Genomic DNA, 12,922 nt, shown 5'->3' with positions numbered 1-12,922 from the left:
CCCGCTGCCTGAGCAACGTCCCCGAGCAGGCCAGCATCATCGCCCCGGCCTCCTGCGGGAACGGCTTTGTGGAGCGCGGCGAGGAGTGCGACTGCGGCACCCCCGAGGTACCCGCGGGGGCACGGGGCTCTGCCCACGCTGGGCTGCTGCTGGCTGGCTGTCCCTGCGGTGGACTCTGCTGTTTGGCAACCCTGGTGTATCCCTGAAGCAATTTAAGTCCAATGATAAGCATAAAATATATTGTTTCAGTGAGCTCTTCTAATCATCAGATTTTTTTGAATGAGGGCTTCAACCTGTTGCTGCAAAATTTGTGTCCCAGGGTGAAAAACGCCGATCACTTGTTTTTAAAATTTTTAAAAGTTTAATAGTAATAAAATAGTTAAAAAGAATAGTAACACAATTAGAGTAATAACAATTTGGACAAATTGAATAAGGACAATATGAGACAATAAAAACAAAGAGTTAGGGACGTCCGGGTACCTTTTCTGGGCATCACAAGCCCGAAAAAGGACCCTTGCTAACAAAGGATTAACCCTTAAAAACAACAGCCTGTTGCATATTCATACACCTCATACGTGATGCATAAATTCCATTCAAACACAGGATTCTGTCTGGGCAGTGTCAGCTTCTTCCTTCTAATCCTAACAGTGCCTCCAAGGCGGGAAGAAGTTAGTTTCTTCTCATAAGAAGGCAATAAATTCTTTTTCTCTGAAAGATCTAGGTGTCCTGTGGCTGCTATCTCGCTTCTTGTTAAACAAAGCATCTTACATAGCATAGTTTCTATTTTAACAATTTTTATAACCTAAAACTATATTTAACACAGTACTTAAGAAAATTAATACAGCATTATTTTCTAACACAACACATATAATATTCATCTTAATATTTGCGAAAAGCCAATCATAAAATACATGCATTTTTCACACCAGTAAAACTAAAACAGGCTGAATTTTGGCTTCACATGTTACTGCATGTGATTTGGAGCTGCACAATGTTTCAAACAAAAAATACAGACTTGGAATGAAAGTTCCTGCTCAAGTAAATGTGAAGTCATCTTTCTCTTTTCTAAGCTCAGTAGGCTCATGGCTACTCCCTGTTGTGTATAGATCTCAATGCCATTAATAACACCGTGATCCCATGGCCACACTGGCAATGCCAGCCTGGTAAAATGGACATTAACAGTGGGATTCACAGCTACTCAATTAACCCTGCTGCTGAGCCATTGCTAATTGCTATTGAGCCATTGCTCAGCAAATCCAGAATGGCTGGCAAGACCCTTTGGGGTATATAAAAACAGTGCCAGGCAAAGGAGTTAGAAAGCTTAAACTCTACACAGTCTCTCATTATTCTAAATGAATTCCTTGTAATCTGAAAGCTCTTGCTGAAGCAGAAATTGCGGTCATCGAACTGCTGAGCTGGGATGTCTGGGGATGTGCTGAGTGCTGGGAAGGATGAAGCCCTGCTTTGTCAGGAAGGTGGCAGAGGAACTGAGAGTGGACAAAGCCATCCCCGCAGCTCAGCACAAACCCCCAGTTCCCTGCAAACCTAGGCATTTTAGGGAAGGTGCTCCCCAAAAAAGCCAAGGGTGGGTGCCAGACTTCCATCCCAGCCAGGGACAGTGGTGTGGGGTCCCTGTCCCCAGCTCTGACTTCTGCTTCTGTCCCAGGAGTGCACCAACGACTGCTGTGACCCTGAGACCTGCAAGCTGAGCTCAGGAGCTGCCTGTGCCTCCGGGGAGTGCTGTGAGAACTGCCAGGTGAGACCCTTTCCCTGTAAAATCTGCCAGTTGAGACCCCTCCCCTCAGAGAACTGCCAGGTGAGACCCCTGCCCTCCCCTGTAAAATCTGCCAGGTGAGACCCCTCACCTCCCCTGTGAGAACTGCTGGGTGAGAAACCCTCCCTCTGCAGATCCTCACCCCTGCTGGAATAAAGCAGGAACTCACCTTGCACTGGTCCCTGTGTTTGACAGCACTGCCAAGGGCACTGTCATGGAGTCATGGAATGGCCTGGGCTGGAAGGGACTTGTCGATCACTGATCCAACCCCAGGCCCTGCACAGACACCCCAAAATCCCACCCTGGGTATCCCTAGAGTGCTGTCCAAACACTTCTGGAGCTCTGGCAGCCTCGGGGCTGTGCCAGCACCCTCTGGGGAAGGAGCTTTTCCCAAAATCCAGCCTTTCCCTGATCCCCAGCCATTCCCTCACATTCCCTCAGGTGCTGTCACTGCCCACCCCAAACCCCCATCATCAACTCCCTCAATCTCCCACCACCCTGCAGAAATGAGCCCTTTGGTTGGCCATTTTCTCCTGGCAATAAAAGCTGTGGCACAAGAGGCAACCCCTGAGAACTGACAGATCCAACACAAAGTGAGATATGGATCCTGCTCCTCACACAGCCTGTGTGTCACCATTGAGCAAGAAATGACACAGATTCACTGCAAGACTGGTTTGCAAAAGAGCAGCTTTAATATGAAAATTCTCTTCTTTCATAGATAGATTTGACTAGATTTCTACTTGACTGGCTAATTAACAAAAACTTTCTCACAAACAGTCCTTAGAAGAACAGAAAGAGTAGGAAAACACAGGTTGTTTATACTAACAAGTTATCATTGTTCTTCTACAACTCCCTAAAAAGTCTCCCAAGCCCACAGTGAGCACACAAAGCCGTTTGCTCACTCTCTGACCAGGCTGTTGCCCCCACCCCTGTGCAGTGAGGTTTTCCTGCCCGTTCCAGCCCTCAGCTGGGTGGTTTGGGCAGTGTGGAGGAGCTGGGTGCTGAGTGTGGCGTTTTCTCCCTGCGCAGTTCAAGAAGTCGGGCTCGGTGTGCCGGCCGGTGAAGGACGACTGTGACCTGGCTGAGATGTGCACGGGGCGCTCCCCCAGCTGCCCCGAGGATCGCTTCCGTGTCAATGGGCACCCCTGCAGATTTGGAGAGGGCTACTGCTACATGGGCACCTGTCCCACCCGTGACAGCCAGTGCAAACACGTCTTTGGGCCAGGTGAGTTCCCCGTGGCACCGAAAATCGGCTTGGCTTGGGCACGAGAGACAGGAGAGGGAATTCTGCATCACATGCTCAGATCCACTGCACCTCAGGAACTGTGGGTCTGCTCTTCAGCTCAGGCTTTGTGGTATTTGCAGGGGTCCCCAGGACAAGGTGAGAGATGAGTGAATATGACTCCATGTTCTTAGCAGGCTAATTTATTATTATATCACATTACATTACATTGCATCGTATCATATAATATCATATAATATCATATCACATTATGTTATGTTACATCATATCATATCATATCATATCATATATCATATCACATTGTTATATTATATCACATTATATCACATTATATTATAATACATTACATTACAGTACATTACATTATATTACATTATATTACATTATATTATTACATTACATTATTATAATATAATAGTAATTTATTAACAATTTATTATATATATATGTATAATATCTAACCTATATAATATGTATTATAATAATATATAATATATAGCAACATCTATACTATTATTAATATGATATGATATGATATGATATGATATGATATGATATAATATATTTATAGTAGAATATAATATGTTATGTTATGCTATATATTATACTATACTAATATATAGTATAGTATAATATATATACTATATATATCATATATACTATATATATCATATATAGTATATATATATACTTTATGTATTATATATAGTATATATATTATACTATATATACTATAGTGTGTATTATATATATTCCAATTATACTATAATTGGAATATATATATGTAGTATATATATATATATATACTACAGAATAGAGAAAGGATACAGACAGAAGGCTTAACAAGAATGATAACGAAAAACTCATGACTGGCTCCTCAGTCTGACACAGCTGGCGGTGATTGGTCATTAATTAAAAACAATTCACATGGAACCAATCAAACATGCACCTGTTGATAAACAATCTCCAGTCATATTCCAAAGCAGCAAAATAGGGAGAAGCAAATGAGATAATATAGTTTTTTCTCTGAGGCTTCTCATTTCCCAGGAGAAGAAATCTTGGCAAAGGGATTTTTCAGAAAATATGACAGTGACAGCCCATCCATAAAAATAATCTCCAGTTTGTAGCATAATTAATGATGATTTTTCTATTTCCTACTGTCAGTGGTTGTAGCTCATGAGCCAGACCTCAGGGCATGGCGTGCTCTGTGCTTTCAGGGAAACGGGAAGTGGGGCGCACATTCCTCTTCTGCAGAACATGTCTGAGTTAGTTGGAATGGAGCTGGGGAAGTGGTTTTGGCCAGATAGGAAGAGGAAATGACTGTCCTTCAAATTAACAGCCAGATTTGGCACATCTGGTGCTTCTGAAAGCAGCGTTTCATAGAGCTGAGGAATGGCTTGGGCTGAAAGGGGACTTAAATACCATCCAGCGCCACCCCTGCCATGGCAGGGACACCTCCCACTGTCCCAGGGGGCTCCAGCCTGGCCTTGGGCACTGCCAGGGATCCAGGGGAGCCACAGCTCCCTGGGAATTCCACCCCAGCCCCTTCCCACCTTCATGGTGATATAAATGAATACTCCAATCTAATAATTAAGGAAACTTATTAAATAATCAAAGTAGAATTTTGGTAAAAACCACAAGCAACTTGACTCTGAGACAGGCAATCAGAGCCAGGGAAACCCAGGATTTGGCCTCTATTGCACCAAAGTCCCATGGGTCTCCAAATATCATTTATTTCTAAATGATATTTAGAAATATCATTTAGAAATAAAATAAATAAAATTGAGAAATAAATATCATTTAGAAATACAGCATTTTGGGCTCTGGAAGGGGCCCTTCTTTAGCATATTATCACAGTTTTCTTTCTTGCTGCCCCGTTTCTCGGAAGTGGTGAATAACTGCTGAAATCCTGTCAGGTGAAAATCTTCTGAGATAAACTTCTGGTGTTGAGTATTATCTTATAGATGGTGCCTATCAAATGCCTCTTGCTGGGGTCTTGTCAGAGGAAAAATCCCTTGAAATATCCATCCCTGGAGACAGTGTCCTCCTGGTGTTTGAATCTCCATCCTCATCACTTAGCCTATTACTGCTTGGTGCACGACGCTGCCTTTAGTACACAAAATGCTGTGGTTTTTAATTTCCTTCGGCACGAATTATTTTATAACATATATCACAACAGGGAACAATTCCTGATTCCCAACATCCCATCCATCCCTGCCCTCTGGCATTAGGAGCCATTCCCTGTGTCCTGTCCTTCCATCCCTTGTCCCCAGTCCTTTCCCAGCTCTCCTGGAGCCCCTTCAGGCTCTGAGCTCTCCATGGAGCTTTCTCCTCTCCCTTGGGCACCTCCAGGGATCCAGGGGCAGCCACAGTTGCTCTGGAATTCCATCCCAGCCCTTCCCCACGCTCATTCCTTCCCAAAATCCCACTCCAATCTCACTTTTCCCAGTGGGAAGCCATTCCCTGTGTCCTGTCCCTCCATCCTTGTCCCCAGTCCCTCTCCAGCTCTCCTGGAGCTCCTTCAGGCTCTGGAAGGAGCTCTGAGGTGTCCCTCGAACTTTCTCTTCTCCAGAAACTCATTTATGCCCACGACTTGGCTGGGAAAGGCCATTTCCAGAGCAAAGGAAGGAGCTGGAATATCCCCAGTTCTGGTTTGGGATCCCAAACTCACCCTATTTATTGTTTTGCTCCTGCAGAGGCCAGAGAGGGCGAAGCCTCCTGCTACAATGTGAACGAGATGGGGAAGTACTTCGGGTACTGCAGGAAGGAGCAGGGCACTTTCCTCCCCTGCAAGAGAAAGTAAGCACTGGGCTGTGGGATGTGCTGGGATTTGGGAAGAGAGGCCGTTCCTACTCTAATCAGGAGACAGAAACAAGGAATGGCACAGCCCTGTGCTCCTTCTTGTTCTGTCTGAAAACTGGGGGAAGTAATTTCTAAGAAAAGTGGATTTAAATCATGAGGTGAGAGAGCAACAGTGTGCACATTATGCCATATTATATCATATCATATCATATCATATCATATCATATCATATCATCATATATCATATCTTATATTATATTATATTATATTATATTATATTATATTATATTATATTATATTATATTATATTATATTATATTATATTATATTATATTATATTATATTATATTATATTATATTATATTATATTTATTATATTATATCATATCCTATCTATCCTATATTACATTACATTACATTATATATTATTATATGTAATATAATGTAATAATATAATGTAATGTAATGTAATATAATGTAATGTAATATAATATAATGTAATGTAATGTAATGTAATATAATATAATATAATATAATATAATATAATATAATATAATATAATATAATATATATTATATTATATTATATCCTATCCTATCCTATCCTATCTTATCCTATCCTATATTACATTACATTACATTACATTATATATTATTTTATGTAATATAATGTAATGTTATAATATAATGTTATGTAATATATATATTTATATTATATTATATTATATTATATTATATTATATTATATTATATTATATTATATTATATTATATTATATTATATTATATTATATTATATTATATTATATTATATTATATTATATTATATTATATTATATTATATTATATTATATTATATTATATTATCTGGGCAGGGCTGCTTGGGAGCATGAGTGTGAGGGTGTGCAGGGAACTCCAGGGATTTTGGGATGGGGAATCTGAGCCTCAGAAGTGAAGGAATATCAGTTAAATGCTCATTTCTGTGTATCAATTTGTGTTCCCTGCCAAGCTCAGCAGGATTTAAGAACCTGCCACCTGCTCAAGCCAAGGTGCCACACCAGCCTTCCCTGCTGCAGCATTTCCTTGGAATTCAGGCTGCAGGAGAGCCCAGCTCAGGGGGTTTGCTGGGCCTTGTCCTTGGGGTAACAGCTCCTGTTGTCCTTGCAGAGACAAACTGTGTGGGAAGCTGTTCTGCTCGGGAGGCAGGGAGATGCCTCGGGACGGGAGCCTGCTGTCCTTCAGGGCCTGCAAAGGCAGCTTCTCCAGGGGTGGGGGGGACGACCCAGGCATGATCCTGGATGGAACCAAGTGTGGCAATGGGATGGTGAGTGGAGAATCCCCTCTTCCTTTGTTCTTCCCCCTCTTTCAGCCTTGCTGATATAATTCTGTCCTGTACAGGGAAGATTTTAAACAGGGAGGACTGAGTGGACCCAAACTTCTGCTGCTCTGTTTTCCCAACTTTTATCCCAACCCAGCAGCAAAGCAAACAGCAATTGGCAGCATTCCCATTTCCTTAGGCTGCTGCCTCATTCCCTTTACTGACACAAAGATGTGTGGCAGCAGAAACACAGCTTTGTCTGAGAGGTTAGGAGATCATTAATGTGTTACTGCATTTAATTATTGCATTTAATTATTTCCATAATGGCTGTCCCTCATCACTGGGTGCTCTTTTCCAGTCACTCCCTTGAATATTCCTGCCTGGAAGGGAGGGATGAGGGATTGAGTGGGGAGCAGTGATGTCTGCACATCTCTGTCACTCTCCTTTCTACAAAACACCCAAATGGAAAATCAACCCCCCATCTCCCACTCCTAAAGGGGTCTGAGGGATTTCCAGAGCTGTTCTCCATCCCCTCCCAGGATAAAGCGCAAACTCTGCCTGTCCTAGAAGCTCCAAATCCCTGTGGTTTGCTCTCATTTCAGGTGTGCAGCCGTGGGGAGTGTGTCCAGGCTGAGGATGTCTTCAGATCCACCAACTGCTCTGCCAAGTGCCCTGGCCATGCTGTAAGACACCAGCATTTGATGTTATTCACTTTAAAACCCCAAGAAAATGATGCAGATCAGGCTCAGACCTCCTTGCTGACAGTGTTTAAGTCATTGATACAAATCTGTCAAATTTGAGGAGTCAGAAACTTTAAAAATTTTTATGAAAACACATCTCACCTGAGGGAACATTAATATTTTTGCCCAGAAGATGGACACAGCCCCTGTGTCTGACCCTGCCCCTGTATCACATGGTATCACAGCTCTCCTCTTTTAGGTTATTTTGGTTTGGGGAGGAGAATTCTGCTCACATTTGACCATTCAGAGACCTACAGATAAATAGATTAACTCTATAGTGAAGCTTACCCTGCAGAAGCAAAAGGTGCATGACATCAGGACTGTCCTTTAACACCCCAAACTGCTCCTTTTTGTGCTAAATTTTAGCTCAGATAAGTGAAGAGATTAAAAAAACCTCTCAGCATCCTCACTCAGAAACTTTCTGAGCCCCCAGTCTCACTGGTGTCCCTGTTTGTGCCCCCAGGTGTGTGACCACGAGCTGCAGTGCCAGTGTGAGGAGGGGTGGGCACCCCCCAACTGTGACAGCTCCTCAGCCCTCACCAGTGAGTGCCACACTTGGAATGTGTCCTTTCCTGCCTGCAAGGGATCCCTGAGCATTTCAGCTTTTCTATTTTCCATCTATCTGTAACCCCGCAGTTCTTTAGGCCGTAACTCTGAACTCCATATTAATGTGAGCTGCTGCTCTCCCATTTTAGGAAGACACAATTCCTCTCCAAGAATTTAGCTTTTACATTTTCATATATTTGTAATCCTGCAGTTCTTTAGGGCATAACTCTGAACTCCACACCCAGTGTGAGCTGCTGCTCTCCCATTTTGGGGCAGACACAGCAATTCCTCTGCAGGCCTGGGAACCAAGGACACCTCACTGCCTCAGGGCCCAGAGATGGGAACAAAAGGGAGTTGGGGGCAGCAAACTTGGGGTCAATGACTTCATTACCTGCAGCTGTAATTGGGAGATCAACCCCAACATGCAAATTGGCCAAACTTATAAAAGTGTGAAACCCATGACCCATCATCCATTTTGGGTGTAGCCCCTGTAGGATTTAAAACCAGCCTGGATGTGGCACTGGGTGCCAGGGTTGAGTTGAGGTGCTGGGGCTGGGTTGGACTGGATGATCTTTGAGGTCTCTTACAACCCAGTGATTCTGGGAATTCTGTGAATCTGCCCCAAAAGGCACCAGAAGGAGCTGGGGAGCTCCAGGGGAGCAGCCCAGCACCAGAGTGGCTCATACAATTGTTAATTGGAATAATTAATCTCATCAAGCCCAGCAGCACTGAATCATGTCCTCAGCTGCCACAGGCACAGGTTTTTTGAACAATTCCAGGGCTGGGAGCTCCAGCCTGTCCCAGAACTGCACAATCCCTTCCATGAAGAAAATTCTGTTCATATCCAAGCTAAATCCCAGCACTGTATCCCAGGGAGCTGATTTCTGAGCACCCCTCAGTCCTGCAGGGAGGAGTAGAGAAGGTGTTTTTCTCTCTAAGCTGACAAGTGATTCCCCCTGGAGATGAGAGCAACAGGCTTCTCCTGTTTATTCTTGGAATAACGAGTTCTGTGTCCCTTCAAAGTGGAGCCAGGATCCCATAGGCTTTGCTGTGAGGGAGCTGGACAAGTTCATTTATCATCTGCATGGTCCTTAACTGACCCACCTCTGAGGGAAAATAATTTGTGTCCAGATTTTCACATGTTAAGGGAAAAAAAAAAGCCTTTATTTAATTTATAACATGGAATATTTTTGTCCTCTCTTCACACTCTCCAGAGCTGTTAGCTCTGAACCTCTGACTTGGTTGAGGCTTTGGAGTAGTTTTGTTGAAAATTGTGGAAGAAACTTTATTTGAGGGCAGTTTGAAGGTCTGCACCCTTCTGTGGGTAACAGTCTCTGGGACAGAGGAGAGGAAGGACAGGGGAGGATCTCTGAGTGTCAATGGAAAGGGCAGGGATGGTTTAGGGTTTGTTCAAGGTTTGTTTATCCCAGGAACAGCTCAGGGAACAACTGACTTCAAACATGGCAAAACCAGCAGGAGTTCTCTCCTTTCCATCACCATTTGTGTGCAGGAGAAGAACCCATAGAATGAAAACACAGATAATAAAATTCCTTCATCAGTGGTGATGAGAAACTTCTCAATAATGGTGAATCTTGCTGGGTGTCTCCCACCCTCAGTGGTTCTGGGATGTTCTAAGAAGTGTTTCTGTCCCTGCTGATTTTGTAGGAACTGTTTCTGTCCCAAGGCTCAGTGATCCCTGATGTTTCAGAACTGTTTCTGTCCCTGCTGATGTTTAGGAACTGTTTCTGTCCCTGCCTTCAGTGATTCCCTGATGTTTTAGGATTCTTTCTGTCCCTGCCTTCAGTGATCCCTGGTGTTTCAGAACTGTTTCTGTCCTTGCCCACAGTGATCCCTGATGTTTAAGGGCTGTTTCTGTCCCTGCCCTCTGTAATTCCCAGATTTTTAAGGGCTGTTTCTGTCCCTGCCAGGCATTGCTGTGGCTGCTGGCGTGCTGGCTGTCCTGGCTGTCACTGCAGTTGCAGCCGTGCTGCTCACCCGCTTCCGAGGCTCCCACAAGAGGTAAATCCTTCCCACATCCACCTAAACCCACAAACCACAGCCAGGAAATCCCTGCAGAGTTTGCACTGGGGGTGGGGGGAATTAGATCCTGGAAGGGAAGGAAGATGGTCCATGAGATTTGTGGAGGCATCAGAAATCCCATGGCTGGGAGGGGATGGAAGAGTTGAAATGGAGCTCTTGATAAATCCTTAAGAATCCCAATGAATAAAGGCAAGAAAGAAATCAAAGACATGGGTACAAAACACCAGCAGGAGTAAGGCAGGGCCTCAGCTGTGAGGTTTTTCTTCAGTTACCTAAAATTGAGCATGATTTGAAATCTTTGACAGCCACCAGACCAGGAGGGGACCCGGAGCCACCAACCAGGTGTTTGTGGATCAGGAGCAGAGCTGCAGGGAACAGCCTGTGCTGGTGCCACCTGCCCAGAAGGTGAGAGCAGGGACAGCTGGGGACTGTCCCCAGGGCTCAAACCATCAGCCCAAGGGACTGCATTTCCATGGGATTCCCAAAATGCTGAGGGGAGGAATCCCAGCGTGAGATTCCCAAAATGCTGAGGGGACAAGGTTGGGGACCTCAGCATGAGATTCCCGAAATGCTGAGGGGAGGTACAGCACTGGGAACTCCAGCACGAATTCCCAAAAATGCTGAGGGGAGGGACAGTGCTTGGAATGCCAGTTTGAGATTCCCAAAATGCTGCAGGGACTGCGCTGGGAATGCCAGCATGAAATTCCCAAACTTATGAGGGGAGGAATCCCAGCATGAGATTCCCAAAATGCTGAGGGGACAGTGCTGGGGATCCCAGCACAAGATTCCCAAAATTATGAGGGGAGGAAACCCACCATGAGATTCCCAAAATGCTGAAGAGAGGGACAGCGCTGGGGACTCCAGCATGAGATTCCCAAAATGCCGAGGGAGGAATCCCAGCATGATATTCCTAAAATACTGAGGGGAGGGACAGTGCTGGGAATGCCGGCACGAGATTCCCAAAGTTATAAAGGGGAGGAACCCCAGCATGAGATTCTGAAAATGCTGACAGGGCTGCACTGGGGAACCCAGCACAAGATTCCCCAAATTATGAGGGGACAGTGCTGAGAATCCCTGCACAAGATTCCCAAATTGCTGAGGGGAGGGACAGTGCTGGGAATGCCAGCATGAAATTCCCAAAATGCTGAGGGGAGGAATCCCAGCATGAGATTCCCAAAATGCTGAGAGGTCAGTGCTGGGGATCCCAGCATTGAGATTCTCAGAATTATGAGGGGAGGGACAGTGCTGGGAATGCCAGCATGGAATTCCCAAAATGCTGAGGGGAGGAATCCCAGCATGAGATTCCCAAAATGCTGAGGGGGCAGTGCTGGGGATCCCAGCACAAGATTCCCAAAATTATGAGGTGACACTGCTGAGAATCCCAGCACAGAATTCCCAAATTGCTGAGGGGAGGGACAGTGCTGGGAATCCCAGTATGAGGTTCCCAAAATGCTGAGGGGTCAGTGCTGGGAATCCCAGCATGAGATTCCCAAAATTATGAGGGGAGGGACAGCACTGGGAATGCTGGCACGAGATTCCCAACATTATGAGGAGAGGAATCCCAGCACGAATTTCTGAAATGCTGAGGGGACAGCACCGGGAACTCCAGCACGAATTCCCAAAAATGCTGAGGGGAGGGACAGCGCTGGGAATGCCGGCATGGGGAGGGCTCTGGGTCCCCAGTGAGCTGGGGCAGGGCAGGGACAGCCGGAGATAAGGCAGGAGGTGAGATAAGGGCTGCGCCCCATTTGTGACCGTTCCCGTCCGCAGGTAGTTGATAAGAAAGTTCTTCCCGTGCCTCCACCTCAGGAGAACAAACCGCACCTTCAGAGTGTGAGTATTTCTGGGAATGTCCCTGCTTTCCTGCGGGATTTGGGAACATGACAAACCCCTGATCCCAAAGGGACATCCCTGAGCTCCAGAGTGGGCTCTGTTTTCTCAGTCACCATCCCTGCACCCCCAGCCCCTTAAAGTATTTTCATGTCCCGCTCCAGGGTGCACATCCCCAAGGAACACGTGGATGCACACAGAGGGTTAAATGGTTCATGTTCTGTTTTTTCCAGCCTGCCCTGAGGCCCAAGGGTCCCCCACCTCCCGTTCCTGCCCCCAAACCTGGCTCTTCCCACCCCGAGGAGAAGTTTGTGAGTACAACCCTGCAGCTTCACACATCTCTATCAGATCCCAATTCATATTTGCAGCTTCTGATTTAAAGTGAAAATTTAAAATCACAGCTATTCAAAGCACAGGTTTTTAGGGTAGGAATCAATTTTTGGCTGTGTAATCCTAAACTGCACAAATATTCCTCATCAGCCAGGGGGTCCTCCAAGGCATCAGAAACAAACTCAGTAGCTGGAGTTTAAGCCAAGAGGCATTTCAGGTGTAAACACAAAGTAAATTATGAGTAACTCTGCTGCTGCAGGTGCCTGTGAGGGTCCCTGTGTGGCAGAGATGTGCTGGGTCT

General features: G+C 45.2%; 1 protein-coding gene across 1 annotated transcript in view; it reads left to right on the top strand.

Annotated features, from left to right (window-relative positions):
- The window catches only part of ADAM28 (ADAM metallopeptidase domain 28), a 29,522-nt gene that overhangs the window by 14,620 nt on the left and 1,980 nt on the right, over window positions 1–12,922 (top strand). Inside the window, exons 12-22 of the mRNA XM_058042498.1 lie at window positions 1–107; window positions 1,667–1,756; window positions 2,804–2,999; window positions 5,714–5,816; window positions 6,985–7,141; window positions 7,738–7,818; window positions 8,339–8,417; window positions 10,350–10,440; window positions 10,767–10,866; window positions 12,232–12,294; window positions 12,525–12,602. The exon at window positions 1–107 is cut by the window's left edge and continues 71 nt beyond it. Coding sequence (XP_057898481.1) covers window positions 1–107; window positions 1,667–1,756; window positions 2,804–2,999; window positions 5,714–5,816; window positions 6,985–7,141; window positions 7,738–7,818; window positions 8,339–8,417; window positions 10,350–10,440; window positions 10,767–10,866; window positions 12,232–12,294; window positions 12,525–12,602 — 1,145 coding nt within the window. The remainder of the gene's footprint in view (window positions 108–1,666; window positions 1,757–2,803; window positions 3,000–5,713; window positions 5,817–6,984; window positions 7,142–7,737; window positions 7,819–8,338; window positions 8,418–10,349; window positions 10,441–10,766; window positions 10,867–12,231; window positions 12,295–12,524; window positions 12,603–12,922) is intronic.

This window comes from Melospiza georgiana, chromosome 31 (genome assembly GCF_028018845.1).
Source record: "Melospiza georgiana isolate bMelGeo1 chromosome 31, bMelGeo1.pri, whole genome shotgun sequence".
Taxonomy (NCBI): domain Eukaryota; kingdom Metazoa; phylum Chordata; class Aves; order Passeriformes; family Passerellidae; genus Melospiza; species Melospiza georgiana.
Note: the sequence above shows the minus strand (reverse complement) of the source record. Positions and strands in the feature narration are given on the sequence as shown.